Here is a 21,321-nt window from a genome sequence, read left to right as displayed (position 1 = left end):
CGTTAGCATTAGCATCGACGCTAGCAGGCGAGAAAACAGTCGTCAGCATAAAAAATACAGCAATTAGAAAATAATGAGAAAATTATTATCGGTATTTTACAAAAATGAAATTCAAAAGTTGAATAAAAGTTTGGAAAAATGCATAAAAATGGCGATGCAGGTAGGCCACGCCCAACTGCAACAGCCTCTGATTGGCTGTTTTAAAGAACAGGGGGCGGAGTAGAGGTAAGATCTTACGCCCGAACCCGAGTTCGGGCCCGACCTGACACGAAATTCGGGTCGGGTCGGGCTTAAGATCGTAAGATCCAAGCCCGACCCGACCTGAACGTTTTAAATAAATATATATTATGTATCTGAAACTCTCTATGGGTATTAAACTAAGGAATACCCTTATAAAATACATAATTTAGGTGAAACATAGAAACATCATCTACGGTCCCTGCTCCGTTCCCTCCGAGCGTCAGCTGTCTCTCCTGTCACGTTACCTTTACGTACGCACTGAAGGTACAGGTAAGATCTTAGGCCCGAATCCAAGCCCGAAATTCGGGCCGGGTCGGACTCAGAATGTCAATAATTACATTCGGGTCGGGTCGGGCTTTAATTCCGTCGGGCTCAGTTCGGGTCGAGCTGGACTTTTTAGGCCCGATCTTACCTCTAGGGCGGAGTCTTGAGTCTACAGTCTTCCTCATCATCATCTAGATAACAGAGACTTGTGTTCGATTGGTCGCCAGCTGAACGAGGGTTTACATCAAGGTGAAGGTGAAGGTCACGTGGTTGACCTCTGACCCGGACGTGAAAACCTTCATCTGTGTCTTTAGGCGTCACATGACCAGGCTGACATGACTTACAGCCTGAATCGGAAGCACCTGATTTTTGATAATCGCTAACTGCTAACCGCTAACCGCTAAGCTAGGTTCACTCCTCTCGCCCTCCAGCTTAATTGCCTCCTTTCTTCCTCACCTGTGTGACCTCGCTCCCCCTCCGTCCACCCCCTCCTCTCTCAGCACACTGCGCTGGTGCTAGCTGGCGTGCTAACGCTAGCGTTTATTTTCTCAGGGATTGGTTTCTGGCGCTCGCTGCCAGAGACAATATTGTGCTGGAAGCGTAGCGGCATTAGCTTCAGATGCTCACAGAGAGCAGATTGTGTGTTAGCGGCGTCGCTAATGAACCGCAGGAGGGGGGGGGCTGCTCAATCACTAATAATTACACCCCCATTCACCCCCCGCCCCTCCGTCCAGGTGATTTCCAACCGCCGCTCTCATTTATCTTCCCAGCCTTTGATTTCAACGTGACATTCATTTCACGCTCGTTCCCCCCTCCCCGCCTGTCGCCGCGGCGTCAAGGACGGCCTTTCATCGGCGGCCGGGAGCCTCTAAACGGCCTCTTATGCTCTGCCCCGCGGCATTCTGGGAGCCAGAGGGACGAGTGGCGCTCAGCGTGGAGCAAATGATGATGGATCTGTTCTGGCTGGAGTTACCCAGAATCCTCCGGGGTCAGGCGATGGAGGACAGACATGTTGTGGAACAGCAGGGGTTAAACACAGGCCAAAGGTCATGAAGAGTTCATTGATGAGATTAGATTAGATAATCCTGAAAGGCTCTGATTTCATCCGACCAACTCAGCGTTCATGATGGATGGATGGATGGATGGATGGATGATGGATGGATGATGGATGGATGATGGATGCATGATGGATGGATGGATGGATGGATGGATGGGTGATGGATGGATGATGGATGGATGGATGGATGATGGATGGATGGATGGATGGGTGATGGGTGGATGGATGGATGGATGGATGGATGGGTGGATGGATGGATGGATGGATGGGTGGATGGATGGATGGATGGATGGATGGATGATGGATGGATGGGATCCTTTATTTAATAAGTTTTGTGAAAAACCAAACTAACTGAAACAGATTCAGAGTAAAAAAACCTTATTTTCTGAGCTTTTATTGTGAAACTGACGTCATGAAACTCCACGAGTGTTTCCTGCTTCCGTCTTCCGGCTCTCAGACTTCCTGTTCCTGTTGTATCTGTGGAAGCAGAGCACCCCCTGCTGGCTTCTCCCATTTCAGCTTCTCCTACCGGAGGGGGCGTGACGAGCTGAGGCGTAAACGTGTCTGTATTATGGTCTATGAACAGAAACCTTAATATTTTAATACAACTTTAGTTTTTCTATTCAATAATAATGAAATAATTTTGATAATATTTTAAACCTATGTTGTTCGAAATTTTATTAATAATAATATGTAATATTTGTGATTAATTATGTACAATGAATACATGAATTTTAGTTTTTCCCTATTGTATTTCTGCTTTTGCTCACGTAAATAAATCCATCCACATACTACTGTAGTGTCTCTCACTGACCAGCAGGAGGCGCCATAACATCAGAAAAGACTGGCTGCCCCTTTACTTTTCCTGTTCCTGTTCATCGGTTTAAACTCGTGACGTCACTGCTGCGCGTTACCGTTTGACGGTTTGATTTTATTTGATCAGAAAGCTGGGGGGTGTTTAGGTAATCAATATTTGATGGACCCCCCCCCCCCCCCCAGCTCCAGCCCCAAACATGGAAGTCAACAATTTAATGCATGTGTTACGTTTTCTGAAGTCAAAGTGAATAAATTAGGTGGGTCAAAGGTCAACCAGTGACCTGTGGAATAAAGGACCCACTCAGACCACGCCCCCCTCACCCATGAAAACATCAATGGAGCTGTGTGACATCAGAGCTCTGGCGTGGGGGGAGTGGAACCAGTGGAAGCTCCAGTTTCCTCTTTACGGGCCTCACAAAACACCCACAATTCCCCTGTGATGTCATCCGCCGGTGTGATCGAAGGCGACGGGGGAAGTGAGTTCACACGCAGCTGGTTTCCACTGATGTCTGACAACTTTTACCACTTCCTGTTAACGTGGTTATTTTCATTTCAACGCTTTTAATACACAGATTGTTTACCAATGAATGAATGACAATAAAACGAAACGTTAACAGGGGGCGGGGCCAGTTTAACAGGGGGCGGGGCCAGTTTCCTCCAGTCACACACCTGCAGCTTTACAGTAAAACAGGTTACAACAATCCATGAATGCACTGAGATCCTAGGTTCTGACCCCTGACATTAATGCATAAGTTGAACTTCAGGAATTTCTAGAATTTTATTATGGTGTGTTTTTACCCATGATGCCTTTCTCTGTCTGTCTGTCTCTCTCTCTCTCTCTCTCTCTCTCTCTCTCTCTGTCTCTCTCTCTCTCTCTGTCTCTCTCTCTCGGCTATCTGCTCTTATCTCTCTGTTATCTCTGTCTATCTTTATTTTATGACTCACAGCAGAAAATGAGCCTTCATTAACATACTTAATGACATTAATTAACACACACACACACACACACACACACACACACACACACACACACACACACACACACACACACACACACACACACACACAGGGGTTTACTTCCTCCATTCAGACGGAATCTCCCCTGAGGTTCCTGTTTTGGATCCTGGGGGGAACCAGAAGTTTTCTGTAGTGAAAGTCATCTGGAAACGAGACCTGATGGGGGTAGGAAGAGGAGGGGAGGGGGGAGGGAAAGTGAAGTCAGGAAAACACAGAAATATTTTACCGGAAGATGACATCAGCAGCAGAATTTCCATGAAGCGGTGCAGAAACCAGTTTCCCTTCTGGGAGCAGAACCCAGCAGGGTGAACGGTCGTGATCCAAACATCTAACAGACATTTACCATCAGAAGTTATTACAAAATAAAAGTCATGTGACCTTTCAGGTGAACTTATCTCCCCGCTGGGGGAACAATCAGCGTTTAATGCACTTATCCCACACTGGCGCAGATAAGATAAGAGCATGTGGCTAACGGCGACAGCTCACTGTAAAATCAGCCGTGACTGTTTTGTTATCTTCTGATTAATGAAGACAAACACAAGCAGATGTTGTCCGCAGGCGTTCCTGAAGTCACGGGTCCCTCACATGTAAATGTTCATCACACACTCAGATGGGTTTGTCCATGTCAATGGCTCCACGCTGAAATAAAAATTTGATGGACTTTCCAAGTTGTTCCTGTTTTCGAGTGGCTTCCCTCTTTTAATCCTGACATGTTTTTATCTTATTCAATACATTTAAATAACAAATTTTGTTACTAGATGTATGTTAAGTTTTTAGAAGAAAATACCTTCACAGAACATAATAATATAGAATTAAAAAAAATTAAGATTACAAAAAAGAAGCATAAGAGCTGGATTACAACAAGGAACATTTACTAAAGTTCTGTTTTTAATTAAAAATGTGCTGGAATTTTCTTACAGGATTGCTTTTAAGACATTTCGTTTTTTTCTTACAGATGTTTATACCATGACAGCTTAACTTTATTTATTTATTTATTTATTTATTTATTTATTTATTTATTTATTTATTTATTTACGTGATGCAAAATCAATATTTGGCAAATAAACCATGCAAGTAATTTAATGCATTCCATGATGAAACAAAACTACACTCAAGTTCAACAAGAAAGCAGTCTAAACGCTAAATTATATATTTTATAATATGTTATTAAGTTTGACTGCTCTTTTACGGTGCTTTTACTTTGAAAACACGCCCGGCTGTGATTGGCTTCCAACGGTGACGCGTAGCGAGGCAGAGGGCGGGGCCAACCTGTTGAACCAGAGGAGTATTTACCGTAAGTTATGGAGAAGGTGGCGTGCTGACGTCACGGGTCGACGCTGATTGGAGGAGAGTTGGGGCAGAGCGAGCGCGTTCGGAAATATAGAGCGGAGCAGCGAGACGAGCGTCAGTGGAGCCGAGCGTCACCGGAGAAGAACGAACGGCGGACAGTTAACCCGCGGCCCGCTGTGTTGCTTTAAACCGGGACGGACCCGAAGTAGAACCGAAGCAGTGACGTCACCGAACCGGTTCCGTTTTTCAGCCTGACGTTAGCGCTAGCTTACCGGACAAACATGCTAAAGCAGCTCTGCATCGTGCTGCTCCTGTCCGCCTCCGCGGCTCCGGAGTCGGTAAGTTCTTTAATTCACTTCATCACGGACGTTAAATTAAATTAAAGCGAACGTTTGAAAAGTTCTGTAAAGTCACGCGCCATTAGCGGCAGCTTTTGATGTTAGCCTGGGGGAGGGGGGTGTTAGCATTTAGCAGTGATTTAACAACCATTTGTAGTTTGGGTTCGAACTCCGTTTGATAGTCCGTTTGTGTTGGTGTTAGCCGGCTAGCTTCTTAGCGTGTGCGTGTGTGTGTGTGTGTGTGTGTGTGTGTGTGTGTGTGTGTCACACTGGCATCTCCAGACCCCTGCTATTATCCAGCGTGGGGCCCCTCTGGGGGGGCTCCAGCCTCTGACGGGTCAATCAGCGGGGCATGTTTACATGAATGACCTGAGATGATTATCTAAGCCTGTCTTTAACCCCCTCCCACCCACCCCCCTCCTTGTTGGACCAGTGTTTCTTCAAAGGGTCCCTGAATTCCACTAGTTTGAAGAAACTTTATTTAAACCAAAGTAGCGCTTTAGAGGTTTTCTGTCTAGCTTGAACTTTTCTTCTGGAGGTTTTCTGACTTTATCCGCTTCTTTTTTTTTATGGGTGTAACTTATCTTGAATTAGCAGAAAAAAAGCAAACCCTCCTATTTATGTTGTATTTTTTACGTTATCTCAATTTGTTTTTTTAAATTCTCAATCAGTTCTGCTGTTACTTGAGCTGAGTTCCTTCCTTAATTTAATAGGAACATACTGACCCGGACATTCCCAAAGGGAATTAGTCAATTAGAGCTGCATTGACATAATGTGCAACATAAGATCCAGAATGTGTAGAAGTAAAGAGAACCTGAAGCCATTTTTATTTAAAAATGACTTCAGATTTTAAATAAAAATGGATTAATTTAACTACAAATTTTTATTTAAATTTGTATTTAAAAAAGACTTTTCAGATTTTATATAAAATTAAAAATCTGAAAATTCTGTTTTCTGGAATGTTATGGATAAAGGAAAGGGGTGCAGTACCACCATCAACCTGTGAGGGCGGGTGTAGCAGTGTTTGCGCTGTTAAAACTAAAGACATAATGGAGAATCAAACGTCATCCACGTATTGCGATGCATTAAATCTCATGCTTTTAGCACTTTGTTGTAATTGTCAGTAGTTTTATTTTACTGCCCTTTTGTGGCGAACAAAGAAATTAAAGAATTTCAAACATCTGTTTTCATGTAGCACAGGATTGGAACATCATCGAGGTTAACAACACAGATGCCACCCACACACACAAACAATGCCCCCCCCCCCACCCCTGTTAGCCCAGTTGGTCTGCACAAATGGTTGGGTCAGGATTAGCATGTAGCATGTAACAGCGCTTCCACCTCTCCTTTAATATCTGTTACATTCCTCAACCCCCCTCTTATCCCCCCAACTTTTTTGATTTCCCCCTCTGGAATTTGACCTTTGTTCACCTTGACCAGTCCTCTTGGGGATTTTGCACACTTGGAGGGACCTCAATAGGGCCCCGGGGCCTTTTCAGGAGGGACCCTCTGTCCTCTAGCCTATCATGGATACCCACAGCTCTGTTAGCCTTTGGGCTTCCTCACCCGTTCCCTCTCTCCTCACCCGTTCCCTCTCTCCTCACCCGTTCCCTCTCTCCTCACCCGTTCCCTCTCTCCTCACCCGTTCCCTCTCTCCTCACCCGTTCCCTCTCTCCTCACCCGTTCCCTCTCTCCTCACCCGTTCCCTCTCTCCTCACCCGTTCCCTCTCTCCTCACTGTTTCTTATCTATTGTCCGTCCTGATTGGACGTCGTTGGCGTCTCCCTCTCTTTGATGAACACTTAGCCTCGACCCCCCCTCAGCCTTTTCTTCTGCCCCGCTGGGGTCGTTATTGGGGGGCTTTGGGGCTAATCGATAACAATGTCCCTCCTCCTGACAATGGAGCGTTCCTGAATGCAGACGAGGTTTTTTTTTTTAGAGCTTCAGGCACGACTGGAATATTTTATTTATCGATGGAGAAAGTTTAAGGAAGTGATCGATCGGTGATTTACTGCCTGATCTCAGAACTTTGCTCCGGTTGGATCTCACCCACAGACCGCTGGAGCTACTTCTTTGGGCGTATTTAACAATCAAACACACTTTAAGTGCTTTTGTTTAATTAACCAAATGTGGCGCCTCCTGTGGTTTAATCTGGGATTTAAAAATCCCCTTTTTACCTGGAGATAATCCACGTCAAAGTCCAGTCCCTTATTTTGTCCGTTCCTGGAATGTTTTTTTGGAGGGCGGGGGGTTTGTGAAAGGGGGCGGCATGATAAATGGTAACGCTGGGATGTAATAATGGTTCCTGTCCGCTGGCCTATGAAATCCCTCTGGGCTGGAATGTTGGCAGCAGAGAGGAGGTTTTGTCCTTCCTGCCTGACGGAGAACCCGACCCCCCCCCCCTTTAACCACCACATATTCTGGCAGTAGCAGCGGCGACGATGTGAATGCATGTGGGGCAGAAGTCAACCATAGCGCGCCCCCCTTGGTTAAATCACTTTATCCACTGATTTTTCTATTTTATTTTTCCTCCTGCATCCAAACTGAGCCCCAGAATCAATCGATCGATCCATGATTTAACGTGATCGTGGATCTCAACATTGTGTGAAATGGGTCACAGAATCTGATTGATGGTTGGAGATGGACGTCTTTGTTTGATCGCTAATGCTGATGAACAATCAATACGAATCCAGGGGGGCTTTTATTATAAAGAGAATAAGACTCTGAGGAAGTCGTCGCTTGTTTTTTTTGGTGTTTTTGATTCTTCCAGCTGCTCTGAAGTTGACTTCCTGTTTGGAAAAGTCACTTTTGGTCAACCTGAGAAAAGTCTGAGCCATACAGGTGTCAAGAAGCTGCCGTTGGCCGGATTTAAAAGGTTATTTCCTGTGACAGCCTGGGAAACGTGAGCCTCCACCCCCCCAAAGTCTGGGAGCTGCAGCGGTTCAGAGGAGGACCAGTAAAAACCCAGAGGCCGCGGTGGGACGTGGAACATGATCCCGGCTGTGTTTCCATTGGGAAATGTCGGAGCGAGCGCCCCCCCTGGGGGTGGTGGTGGTGGTGGGGTGGTTTGATGTTGTGCCGGGACGGCCTGTCGTCCTGACAGATGGTTGTTCCAGGCCCGGAGCCAGGATCCCAGCGCTCGGCGGCGCTCCAGATGCGTCTGATGTGAAAATTGGAGGGCGGAGCTCAGAGCCGATTCAAGCGCTCCACCCTGCAGCTGGGCGACCAAATCAGACGCCCCCCCCAGTGTTGATTTAACGCGTCCGACGGTGACGTGATGGATCCAGTCAGTCTACCGTTGGTTTGCTCTTTGCAAAGGTTTTGTCCTGACAGAAATGCGCCACAAACCACAAATTAGCACCATTTTAGGATCCTGTCACGTACGTGTAAAGTTCTGAACGGCGTCCGTGTGCGCCGAGGCGTTGGCACGAGGCACGGCGCAGGAATGTGCAGGCTGACAGCGGCCAAACCGGCGGCTGTGAGTCCGACCCACGGAGACGCATTCCTGGGTCGGCCCCGGTCCCGGCTCCAGTTCTGGTTCTACAAAGCTTAAGCGATCGTCAGCCAGAACGTTTTCCTGCTATTATCTTAATGACTGACTGTTTTGGTTCCAGTGCGTTTGTGATGCTGGTCATCATGACGGACGCCGGTGAAGGTTAACCACCAACGAGAAGAACGCCTCCAGTTAATCAGTGTCTGAAAGGGAAACGAACTCCAGCCGGGGTTCAAATTCCTCGTTATTATAACGTTAAACCGAAGATCCAGGCGTTTATTGAGGCGTTGATTTATCCTGGACGGGTATTTCCTGTCTTTTTCTTCTCATTTCCTGCCACTTGAAGCTTCAAGCCGATCTTTCATCAGATAATGGCTCTTCAGTAGCGTCGTTAAATCTGGGGTGCGTTTGTTCTGTTCGCCTGGGGGGCCGAGAGCAAAGAGTTAAGACATGAGACCAGAACGTCTTTTGCCGGCGCTGAGGGCGCCATCGGTGGGAGGAAGCGACCGCTAACGGCCGTGGCGATAAAAACACGGATGTCCGGTCATCAGAACTCAATCAGGCTTATCTCTGGAGCGTCTGCTGCCCAGCTGCCCTCGCTCTTATCTCCAAGGCGCCGCAGATGAACAACAAGAATACTGAAAGCTAACTGCCGCTCCCTGTACTGAGAAATGTCTGTCTTTGTGATGAAGAACCAGCCTTGAAATAGCTCTGTCATCGTCCAGGTCCAGCATCGGTTTTTGGCCTTCATTTTCCTGTGCAAACGTAGGCCAAGTGGCTGTTGGCGAACGTCTCACCAGCTTTCAGAACGTTAGCGATCTGTTGCCATTCCCGACGCTGTAAATACAAACACAACACGCGTTGAGATCCTTTGTTTGCAGATGACTTCTGATACTTAATGGAACCTTGTTGACCCGCATCGCGAGTCAATGGCGGTCAACTGTGACATCACTGCTGCCAGAAATGCTGTTCGGGCAGTTTACGTCAACCAGCCGGGGTTCAAGTTGTTGGGGTCCAGTTGTTTTAAAAATAGAGCTTTGTCGTACCTCATTGTCAACCAATTGCGGCGCTCGTATGTGAGTCAAACCAAAGCCACGGCTTTACGCTGTAAAGTCGAGTCCTTGAACTCCCGAGAAGGTTCATCTCACGTAATTTGGCGTTACATCACGGGTCACGAGTGCGTCTTGCAAACAGATCAGGCGACACAATAAATGGTGCGAATCTGACCAGCTCAAGTGTCACCTGGTGGCCGGGGGGGGGGACAAACGGTACAGTGAAGGAAGGGAGGTTGAGAAATCTTTTTAAAACCATGTCTTCTACTTTTTAGCATCAAATCAGAGGTTAGAAGGCAAGGATCGTTTGGTTTTTCTTGGGCGAGGTCAAGAGACCCCGGACGTGACAAAGAACCAGGAAGCGCATTCCTGCGCGCTGGTGTTCCTTTTCTGTCCTTTCACTCGGGGTTCCTCCTCCGCCGCCGTGTGAATGGACCAGATGCCTCTCCCCCGTGTGGGCAGATGGACGGATTGTTTCCCCAGTTTAATGAAGGGAGGCGGCCGGAGGCTTATCCCCCAGTTACCTTGGGTCATTGATACGCTCTCAAGGAGTCCACCGCCATTGTCTGGCGTCAATGGAAGGGACGGCCTGAAGGCCGGGTGGCAGGCGCTTTGACGGACTGCCTTTCAGGGAAAGTGGACAATTGGAGGACTGGAAAGTTTTTGGGAACCTCCACACTAAGAATCCAGATGAACGAGCAGGGGAAGAGACGAGAGGTTGGACCGACCCCTGGAGACCAACGGTTGTTCCCAAAGAAGTCCCCCAACATTTAGAAGGACTTGGAACGGTCCACGAAGGAACTTCAGATAGTTTCATGACTGTGGGAGGGGGGGGGGTGTCAGGAGTCCTGACAGAGGTGGGGACTAATCAGATCAAAGACTGGGCTGATTAATAAGTCACCCGATTGTTCATTGGGTGCTTCAAGTGTTTGTTCTGGAAGACTTATAGTCATGAAATGTCAGATCGACTTTCACGATGAACACGTTTCCAACCGGTGCCAAAGCGAGTCAGGTCGGCACCGCGTCCCGGTCCCGAGGCGAGGTCACCAGGGTCTCGACGACGAGATGCTCATTGGTCGTTTTGTTGGTGCGTTCGCTTTAGAATCGTTTCTGTACGTCAGGACAAAAGGCGGAACTCTATGTGGACCTCTGCCACAAAAGGAATCATTACCCCCCCCCCCCTGTCCATTAAAGCTGTTTGCTTTGGCGCGGCTCCACGTCCGGCTACAGATTAGCCATCCCGCGTCAGGTGGAACCAATGAGGCTGCGGCTCCTCTGATTGGACGACAGGCAGGAGAAACAAAGCGTTCTAATATCCTGTTTCGCCGACCGGCTGCGGTTCTTGTTCGGGGCGTCGCACCGACGTTGGGGGGACGTCCCATTGATTCAGTCTCACACACACACACACACCTGTTCCCGTGGTGTTGTCGTAACATCACCATGTGAGAGCTGATTTCCATGTTGTCATGGTTACAGAACCACTGGTCAGACTGGTTTCCTAACTGGGAACAGAAGTAGGCGATCTGGGTTCTTGATGCTCCAGATTAGTGGTTTAATAACTACATGCTGATGTTTATTCTCAGAAAGAAATGAGGAATGATATTTATTACTACGATTAACTAATGAATAAACGATCACAAATATGAAGCATCAGGTTTGTTTTTAAAGAAAAACCCTCACGTGTTTCTGTCCGGAAACTTTCCAGCCGGAGCGACGGGAAAGTCGTTCGTGTCGGACTGAACGTCCTGAACTGACTCAGACCCTGACTCACCAGTCACTGGAATGACTCGTGATTCCTGTGGGGTGACTCAGCGGGCCTGTTGCAGCTCGCAGGTCCAAAGTTCTGGATTCAAACGCAACACATTACTCTTCCAAGTATTGGAGAACTCTGAGTGCTGGGATGCCCTGGCGGCGTTAGCCACCAGCTAGCCCTCGTCGTCGTGACTCCTGACGTGGGACCCCGGGCGCGTTTCCGGCCGGTGCTGCGGTCTGCTTTGAAGGTTCTGTCGAAGAAGAACGTCCTCTTCCTCTCGTTAGCGTCGACACATTACGTCACGTTAGCCTCGTTCCCGTTGTGTCGTTCAGGTGCTGCGGCGGTGGGCGGGGTCTCGAGAACCGTTCTGTGTCTGACACTCATCCAAGTAGGTCTGACAGGAACGACAGCTAGCACTGAAGCTAAAGTTAGCGTGTTTGTAGCTGGCACAGAAGCTAAAGTTAGCATATTTTTAGCCATTACTGGATCTACATACAAAGCTAATATCTTGATGATGATGTATTTTTGTTAGCGTTAGCAGCTGGGTCATAACTTGGAAACCTGAGGTTCAGTGATGTTTATCAACATGGTAGCAGCAGAGCTAACATTGGTAACTGTGGTGATGGAACTTCCCTGATCTGAGTCATGTGACCCGCCCCAGCAGGTGAGGGAGATGGAGACGTGGATGCCCATGAGGAGCTCGCAGGAAGCCGCCCTGCTGACGCGCCGGGACGACCTGGAGGCGTCGGGCTCCGACTTCGGCTTCACGAACGACGGCGAGGAAGATGAGGACGACGAAGACTACTACACCGACACACTATACGACGACGAAGACTCCTACGATTACTTCTCCGGCTCCGGCGACGGAGGTGGGTTGCCACGGAGATGCCCGTCGGTTATCGATAATCAAAAAAGTGGCGTCAGATTAACGAGAAATGTCCTCCACAGTCGCCACGGTGACGAGCCCTCCTCCTCCTCGTCGGCCCGACATCAATGACAACAAGATCCCGGAGGTGGCGGCGCCACCGGCGTGGCCGACCGTGGACGATGCGGACGCCGTCCGGAACGCCAATGAGATCCCGCCCCCGAGGAAGGAGGCCACGCCCAGCGGCGAGCAGCCGTCCAACGTCCTGATGGCCCACGCCAGCGAGGACAGCATCTTCAGCAAGACCGAGGTCCTGGCAGGTGAGTGGACGCTCGCCATGGGGGCGGGGCTGTTTCCTCTTCTCCTGCTGCCTTTTTGCCTTTCCTGACTCCTCCTCTTCCTCTAACCCTCCAGCTCTGATCGCCGGCGGCGCCGTGGGCCTGATGTTCGCCGTCCTCCTCATCCTCCTCCTCATCTACTGCATGAAGAAGAAGGACGAGGGCAGCTACGACCTGGGGAAGAAGCCCATCTACAAGAAAGCCCCCACCACGGAGATCTACGCGTAGACCCCCCCACACACAAACACACTCCTCCCCTTCTAAATCGGATCAGTGCCTCATCCCCACACCTCTTCCTCCTCCTCCTCATCTTCAGTGGAGCGGCGCTCGGATCGGAATTAGGAGAGAAGCCCCCGACGATACCTTTGATTGACTCCGCCTCCTCCCTGATGTGTGCTAACGTTATTGGTGCTCAACCAATCAGAGGCTTTGTTGTTCCCTCTCTTGGAATAGGAGCAGTGGGATTGGAAGATTTCAGCCACGGCTCACGGCCTTCATCTCGTCTTTCTTCTTATAATATTTTTTTGTTTGTCCTCCGTCCTCCTGTCCCCTCCTTCCTGTTGAAGCGCTAAAGGCGTGCTAACAGCGTGCTAACGCCGTGCTATCGGCTAACGTTTCGTCTCGGTCCACATTTCCAGTCCAGTTTATTTATTTTCCTTCTGTCCTCCATCGGAAGCGGTTTCTGGTTACTGTAGCAAAATGACTTTATGTGAAAAGATTTATTTGCTTTTTGAAAAGTGACACCTTGTTTTGCGGTTTTGTTTTGTTTTTGTTTGTTTTATTAACTGTTGTTTAGGTCCCATCGCCGTGGGAAACGTCGGAGTTGTTGCTCCATCTGTCATTCCCATCCGGACTCAATCGGATGCGTCGCTTCACGCGTTTCAGGTACAAATGAAACCGACCTCGTGGTGCGTTCAGGTTCACGCGGGGAAAGTCCCCACACACCCCTGCTAGCTTTCGTAGCTGCGTGTTAGCGGAGATAATAATTACCGACGTGCCTTCAGGGTTTGTTTTTCTCTGCTGGAGTCGGACCAACAAGCTCCTACAAGGTGACGCTCCCACATTCCTCAGCCTGCTCATATGTGAAGCCGCTTAGCCTAGCTTAGCTTAGCATAACGGCTGTCAGTCGATGCCAAACGGAACTGGTGACAGGAAGATAATTTAATGGCATCAAAAACTCCCCAGATTTAACCGTTAAGATGGTGGAAGTGGGAGGGGCTAAAGTTCTAAAACGGTCCTAAATCCAGTCCAGAGGAATCAAAGTCGACATAAAAGCTATTTAGAAGTTCTAAACCTTCTGAAACGGGTCTTAAAAAAATCTAAATCTACTCGAGTATTTGTGAGTCTGTTCTCACAGGAAGTGATGGATGTTGGAGTTCCTGCCTCCAGCCAATAGGGGGCTGTGTTGTTTGTTCAACCACAGCTCTGAGCCAATGTAGAAGTAAAAATTGAATCACAACCTTTTTTCATATCAATAAAAACAATTCTCGAAAACGCGATGAATGCTTGTTCTGCTATCGCTAATTAGCATTTTTTTTGGTTTTATCTCTACGACACTTAAAAATCATGAAATAATTTCCTTATCCTGAATCATGTTTTTAAGCTCATTTAACATGTTGATTAGTGCTAGCTACACTCGGACTAAGTTAAGATAAGCTAAGCTAACTAGCTTCACGTTTACAGACTCTGACTCAAATGTTTCTGTTCCGGTAAATGTTGACTGAAACTTTTACTATCTGTAAACGGTACTTTTTAAAAAACAAACAAACATGTAATTGCGTCAGTTTTTATTTGGGGGCGGGGCTTAGAGTGCCATGTTGTCATACCATGACTGACCAACGAGGCTTTGTACATAAAGTTAGATTGAAAACAAACAAACTCGGTACTCCGCTGAATTCTGGCAACAAAAATATCAACCAAATATTTAAATGCCAAATTGTTCTTCCTGTTTTGTGTGTTTTTCCCAGCTGTAACGTGATTTCATGTAAATGAGTTTTGATACTACCGATGCTAACACTAGCCTCCTCCAGTGTTTTTTTTTCTTTCCCGTAGATCAACTTTTGTATTAATTTAACTGTCAAATTATTTTATTGCCTTCTTTCAGGTCGGGGTGTTTCCCCCTTTTTAAGCTGTTGTATATGTGATTTTAAAGTTTTATATTCACTAGTTCCAGATTTTCAGAGGCAAATAGTTTTGAAACTTTTTATTTTGTAAGAGTTTCTATTATCTTTTTAGAGTTGTTGTTGTTGTTTTTTGTTTTTTTTTTGCTTTTGTATTTATGTGTTGTGTTCTAGAAGGATCGCTCATGTGGTTGGTGTTCAGGGGAATTTGTTGCTGGCGAGCCGTGTTGTCGGGATCAGACCCGGGTCGATTCCCGGCGCCAAACTGAGATCAGTTTGACCTGCGGTTCCAAACCCCACTAAAGCGCTTCAGATTGAGCGGTTGAAGCTCCGAATCGTTTCCGGTGGCTCGGGTCTGGTCTGGTCGGAACATGGCGAGAAAGTTCTGCTGCTTAATGTCACATGTGAATCACCGACGGACTGGAGAACCAATGAATCATTGGGTTCTACCCACAGGTTCTGATTATTATTGGAAATAAAGCTATTTTTATGCACATTAACATTTTAAACAATGTCTTTGTGTCAATTTTCTGTTTTTTATATATAAAATTAGGTTTAAGAGAATCTAAAGTGTCCATCTGGAGCATGTTTGGTGTTAGCATGCTGGATGTTAGCATGTTGGGTGTTAGCATGTTAGGTGTTAGCACATGTTTCTAAAACGACTTGGATTTTAATGAAGTTTAAAATGTTAGCTTTACATGTTGGCTGCTCCATGTTTCACAAAATCCACTTCCTGTTTGACGTCTTATCTGACATAGTCAGAGATATTAGCATTAGCGGTAACTGATTTAATTCTACATTTCCTGGCCTTCCATCACGTGGGATCACTTCATTGCCCTGAGAGTGACTCCTGCTAATCGAAACCTGGTTCTATTCAGTATTAATTATAGAAATGTTTACGCTAGATGGCAGCTACAGCTTGAGCATTAAGAGCTACCGAGTGTAACTTAATATGTGGTGGAGTTGCAGTAAAATAAAAGCCCTTTTCCAGTATTTAGGCTGGTCCACCCCCTCAGGCGGCTTCATGAAGTCGTTCCTGGTGTCGCCTTCCCTCCATTGTCCCCAGTCCTGGGACTCACCTGAAGCTTTCAGGGAGACAAAAGAAACGGACGTGGGACAAACGGCTGCAGGAGCAAAAAGGAAAATGATCACAAAGAGTGCAATAACAAAGAGAAGCTGCTGGCTTCTGGGTAAACGTAGAACCGGTGCATCAAACGGGGGTAAATAAAGATTCTTCTAGTTGTTGACTTTTAAGTGGAGCGAAACAGGACAAGCTGCTACCTGTCGCTCACCTGCAGGGAAAACCTCACAGGTGAGACCAGATGGGAATACTGTACGCATTCCAGCTCGGAAACATTCCAGCCCCAAAAACTCTGGAACGCTTCTTTAATTCAGACGAAATCGACCCGTAGTGACAGCTTTTGTTCAAGATCTGTTAGCATTGGTGCTAAGACCGAGCAGGAATCGAAGCTGAATGCTATCGGTAATGCTAACATGTAAAGTTTACTGTCTTTGCTAGCATATGAAGCTAATCGGCGCTGAATCAGCAGCATTGAGGCGCGCCGGTGCCTCATCCTACAGCGAATGCACATTCTTGTCTTATCTTGGGTTGTTTTGACACCTTCACACACATTTGTGGGAATTTCCTGAACAAGTTGCACCAGGCAGAGTTTGTCACCATGGTAACGAGTCAACGTCTCCAGACCAGCCTCATCTCTGCTCTGCGCTGTCTGGAGGAGGAAACGAGGCGGAGCAGACGGCCGGAAACCTTTGGAAACGTTCAGTTCCATTAAATATCAATCTCCGTCTGAGACACTGGTGGTGGCGGCGGCGGCCGATTACCCTGTAAACCTGAAGAAAGGTGACGTGCTGCTATTCTGTGCTGTTATTACACAAAAATTCTGGTACTTGCTTTCAAAAGTTTGCAGAAACTTTGTTTCAGAAACAGGAAACAGAATCGCGTTGAGGCGTTATTGTAATTTGGCTCTCAGGGGTCGGCTGGAGAACCGGTCTGCCAGGGCGGAGGACGCTACGTTAGCTAACAAGTTCAGACACATCAGTATTTAATTGGTCCTGACGCAACGTAAAATAAGTTCTTTTAAAAAAAACTAACAAGTAAAAACATATTTAGACTTCAATCACGCTCTAACAGCTGACACACATGTTAGCATTAGCTTCGAGCTAATTCACAGACTGGTAACTGATCCCAGTCGGGTCCCACGAGGAAGAACTTCCTGGGACCCAACTGGGATCCCACATTGCCGCAGATGAACCCTCGCGTTCACGCGTGTCGCCGCCGGCTCGTGCACCGTGTTCGGCGTTAACTCCTCTTCGTCTGGTCTGACGATGACGAGTTCAGTCCTGTCTGAGTGCTGCTTCAAAGACAAAACCGTTTTCGTGACGTCATCGGAAACTTCCCAGCATGCCCTTCTGCCAGTCTGCACCTGGACGTTAGCAGGAAGTAACGCTATCTATCTATCTATCTATCTATCTATCTATCTATCTATCTATCTATCTATCTATCTATCTATCTATCTATCTATCTATCTATCTATCTATCTATCTATCTATCTATCTACCTACCTACCTACCTACCTACCTACCTACCTACCTACCTACCTACCTATCTATCTATCTATCTATCTATCTATCTATCTATCTATCTATCTATCTATCTATCTATCTATCTATCTATCTATCTACCTATCTATCTATCTATCTATCTATCTATCTATCTATCTATCTATCTATCTATCTATCTATCTATCTATCTATCTATCTATCATTAGGTTGAGTTCGAAGTCGATCAGGTTGAACATGTTTCCCATCAGGTCCTCATTAATATATAATTACCTGTAATTACCTGTAATTATCCGTTGGTGTATCTTTTATTTGTGACGTTTGGAAACTTCACTTTTACTTTGAAATCTGTGTCACATGTTGACTAAAAAGAGGAAGGTGTGTTTGTTTGATGTCCTTCTTAAACTGGAGCGAGACCCCGACACCAAACGCATCGCCCCGACGCCGAGGAAGAAGGGGCTCGTAAATCTGTCAACGCCTTGGCAAAGGTCAAAGGTCGGGTGGCGAGGGATTACAAGAAATGAGGCTGTGTGTGTGTGTGTGTGTGTGTGTGTGTCTGTGTTTACTTATGTGATACTCTTAGATTCCATTTCTGTTAATTTTTTCACCTCATTCCTTTGTTTGTTTGTTTCTTGTGAGTTTCATTAAAATATTTTATGTGTAAAAATCTTAGTTCTTTGTCATATTTTAAAATATTTAAACAGCTGATTCTATTGGTTATCGGTGAATGAGGATCAATCAATACTTCACAGCTGATACCTATAATATTAGATGCAAAACTATCAATAAAAATCAACTTAGGAAAATGTGAGGAAAGAACCATAAACAAGAAGCTGAAAGACACTAAAAGAGGCTGGAGGTCTTGTCGGTGTGACTCGGGCTGACAGACGCTCAGTCAGTCGAATCCTCGCTGAGATGATTCAGCAGAGACGACCGGAGCTGCGATGAAGGTGAAATGCTAACGCCGCTCATGCTAACATGTTAGCACTGGGATAGCGAATCGTCTGCCTCCGTCCTGTTTCCTTTCCCTCTCTGTGCCTCATCCTCTCCCGTCATAGGCCGCCTTTTGTCTCCATGCAAAAACTGAAATTCCTCCGGGCCTCGAGCCGCCTCTACACACACACACACACACACACACACACACACACACACACACACACACACACACACACACACACACACACACACACACACACACACACACACACACACACACACACACACATTCCTTTGCCTGGTAACAATGAGCCCTTTGTGCTGCACGCCGCTCATGTTTTCATTTCATTTTTTATTGCTTTTGAACTCCTCACAGAGAATTTAATCATCTCTGCTGGTTCCTGAAGTCGCTTTTAGGAAGGTTCTTTTTTGTTGTTGTTGTTTGGCGGCCGGGCGTCGGGGAGTGTTTTCCCATAATGCACCCACAATCCCAAGGAGCCGAGGACAAAAGAACGACATGTTTTCACCTGACTTTGCTTCACTTCGCATCCCAGACGCTAAAACCCAGAAGGATGAGCAACGAAAAGAAATAAAGATGAACAATACGTTAAAACGGTTAAACTTCTGTTTGTTCGCTGGTAAATAAATAAATAATTTCTTCATCTCTTTGCTTTAAACTGATAATCAGAAATGTTTTAAATCCATCAAAACGATGTCGGTCAGTCAGAAGTCATTCAGTGTTTAGCGTTTAGCTGCTAATCTAGCTCCATTTCATTAAACAACAGACACTAGTAGGACTTAGCAATGCTAGCTGTTCCCCTCTGCTTTGGTATTTAAGCTAAGCCAAGCTAATGATCTTCTGATGCTAGCTCCAAACTCCACACGTAAACTCAATAAGTGAGGAACTCACGTAACTCCGCCTACAGGTGATTCACCACGTCACAACCTGTCGCTAGGGGGCGCTAATAATGAAATACACAATAGTAGATTCATCCATCCATCATCCAATCACCGCTTCATCCCAGATGGCTTATTCACCAGTTTTCATTTTAATTTTGAACTTAAATTTTTTAACTTTAGTTTTAGTTGTGATGGGGTTTTTTAATCAGCCCATTAAACATGTTGCTTAGCATGCTGCTACCTGCTAGCATGGGAGATGCTACATGTTGCTTTTAAAACCATGGTCAGAAATTTCAATGACTTCGCCGTAAAATTTCTTAGATTCTGCTGAGGCGCCCCTGAGGTCTCCTGAGTGCCCTCTAGTGTTCCTCAGCTGAACTGCAGCTCCTCGGTATTCCTTCCTTTGTTTCTACATGTCTGCGGCAAGCGTTAGCATGTCTGCGGCAAGCGTTAGCATGTCTGCAGCTAATTTTAGCATGTATGCAGCTAGCGTGAGCATGTCTACAGCGAGCGTTAGCATGTTGGCAGCTAGCATTAGCATTTCTGCAGCTAACATGCGTGTAAGGACATAATCAGGTCATGCATTAGCCCTCTGGTTAAGCTGTCCCTGGAGACTTTACAGTTTGCGGTTGTGTTAGCCTCATAGCTTAAAAACATTAGCGTAATTCCGTACTCAGCAATATGCTAGTAAGTAGCCTGTGAGATGTCTGTATTGATGAAACAGTTGGAGTTTTAAGATCCCAGAGTTAGGGGTTTACAATTGGTGCTACACTTAAGCATGCTAGCGCTGTTATCGTGTGAGCGTGTTAGCATAGCGACGGTAGCATTTCTAAGGAGTTTTAACAACGTTAACACAGTCCTGAGTTTAAAATACATGATTCAACTGTGTGTGTGTGTGTGTGTGTGTGTGTGTGTGTGTGTGTGTGTGTGTGTGTGTGTGTGTGTGTGTGTGTGTGTGTGTGTGTGTGTGTGTGCGTGTGTGTTTAACTTGTAAAAGTCAATCCAGTTTTATGACGTCTATCAAACTTTTTGTTCGGACAGATTCTGTCCAGACTTTCCTGTAACTGGAGTGCTGGGGGGGGTGGACACGCCCACCCGCCCTTTGGACTCGCTCACCTCACACACTGGCCCCGCCCTCCCATCCAACGATTCTCCATCTCCTCCTGCAGCTGTTTGAAAACAAAGGTGGTGACGTCATCAATGGGGCGTGGCCAGAAACAGCAGGTAAAAAAAACAAAAAGAAAAAAGTGATCCTGAAGGAGTCCGTCTCTATGGCGACGGCTGTTCTGTTACGTGAGGAAATGTGATCGGCAGGAAATGTGGCCGTAGCTCCGCCCCCTTTGACCTTATTTAGTTCAGTTTTTGAAAAGTTTAGCATTAAAAACTTTATTGACATTGTGATTCACTCACCCAGCACATTTTCATTTCCTGTGTGTGATGTCACTGGTGGTCTGAGGCCACGCCTCCTGCCGTCCCTCAGCGAATACAAACATTTATCCTACACATCCGCATCCGAAATGGGACGCGGCCACGATGGTATGAATTAGTTTCACATCTCTTCCGATCGATTGATCAGCTGATTGGAACCCTCTCTGCGGTGGCATCAGTTTCAGGTTGCCGGGGACGACGCTGTCCCACCCCCCCCTTCTTACCCCAGCAGCAGCGGGGAGTCGGTGACTTCCTGTCATTAAATCTGACTGGGGGTCAAAGGTTAAGGGTGAGAGGTGGGGGGTGGACGCGGCGATGACGGGCAGGGGAGACAGAGCGTTCTGTTAGCTGGCGGAGGAGACGACCAATGAGACGAGGAGGAATTACTGAGGAATGATGGGAATTTCCTGAGCAGCTCTCTCTCCACGCTGAAAGATTCTTCAGGAAAGAACTTCCTGGACCCGCCCCTGTCCAGAAGGAACGCCCAAATATGGATGTGACCATCCTACTCCTCCTCCTCCTCCTCCTCCTCCTCCTCATCATCATCTTGTTTACATTTGTAGTTGGGGTCACAGACGTGTTTATTTACTATGTTCATGAGTTTTATCTAACCTCCTGGGTCACGTCTCCTGATGATGATGTCATCAAAAGACGTCCGGTCGGATGAAGGTTGGATGTTATTCTTAAAATTCTCTAAATTCATTGAAAAAACGTTCCAATGAGGTAAACAGAAACATGGTGATGGTGATGATGATGATGATGGTGATGATGATGGTGATGATGATGAGGGTGATGGTGATGATGGTGATGATGATGATGATTTAAACTGAACGAA

General features: G+C 46.7%; 1 protein-coding gene and 1 long non-coding RNA gene across 3 annotated transcripts; one reads left to right on the top strand and one right to left on the bottom strand.

Moving 5' to 3' along the window:
• Window positions 1-4,785: 4,785 nt before the first annotated feature.
• sdc4 (syndecan 4) lies at window positions 4,786-15,154 on the top strand. 2 transcript variants are annotated; one of them, XM_068314331.1, is made up of 4 exons: window positions 4,786-5,022; window positions 11,984-12,188; window positions 12,268-12,504; window positions 12,599-15,154. In XM_068314331.1, the coding sequence occupies exons 1-4, from the start codon at window positions 4,966-4,968 to the stop codon at window positions 12,748-12,750; spliced, it is 651 nt and encodes a 216-aa protein (XP_068170432.1). In that variant the 5' UTR covers window positions 4,786-4,965; the 3' UTR covers window positions 12,751-15,154. The 2 variants fall into 2 exon arrangements, with proteins under 2 accessions (XP_068170432.1, XP_068170431.1); XM_068314330.1 differs by having other exon boundaries at window positions 11,981-12,188.
• LOC137594803 (uncharacterized) lies at window positions 14,723-20,861 on the bottom strand. The gene is made up of 3 exons (XR_011035353.1): window positions 20,469-20,861; window positions 20,175-20,227; window positions 14,723-15,727 (listed from the first exon to the last, which is right to left on the bottom strand). It is a non-coding gene; the product is annotated as an uncharacterized lncRNA (long non-coding RNA).
• Window positions 20,862-21,321: the final 460 nt, after the last annotated feature.

The sequence above is a fragment of the Antennarius striatus genome, chromosome 5 (assembly GCF_040054535.1).
Source record: "Antennarius striatus isolate MH-2024 chromosome 5, ASM4005453v1, whole genome shotgun sequence".
NCBI lineage: Eukaryota > Metazoa > Chordata > Actinopteri > Lophiiformes > Antennariidae > Antennarius > Antennarius striatus.
The sequence above is the reverse complement of the archived record's forward strand: the minus strand, read 5'-3'. Positions and strand labels throughout refer to the sequence as shown.

Coding starts and splice junctions, on each gene's coding strand:
- sdc4 (XM_068314330.1), top strand. CDS start 4,966: ATGCTAAAGCAGCTCTGCATCGTGCTGCTCCTGTCCGCCTCCGCGGCT. Junction 5,023..11,980: donor CCTCCGCGGCTCCGGAGTCG/GTAAGTTCTTTA, acceptor GACCCGCCCCAG/CAGGTGAGGGAGATGGAGAC. Junction 12,505..12,598: donor CAAGACCGAGGTCCTGGCAG/GTGAGTGGACGC, acceptor CTAACCCTCCAG/CTCTGATCGCCGGCGGCGCC.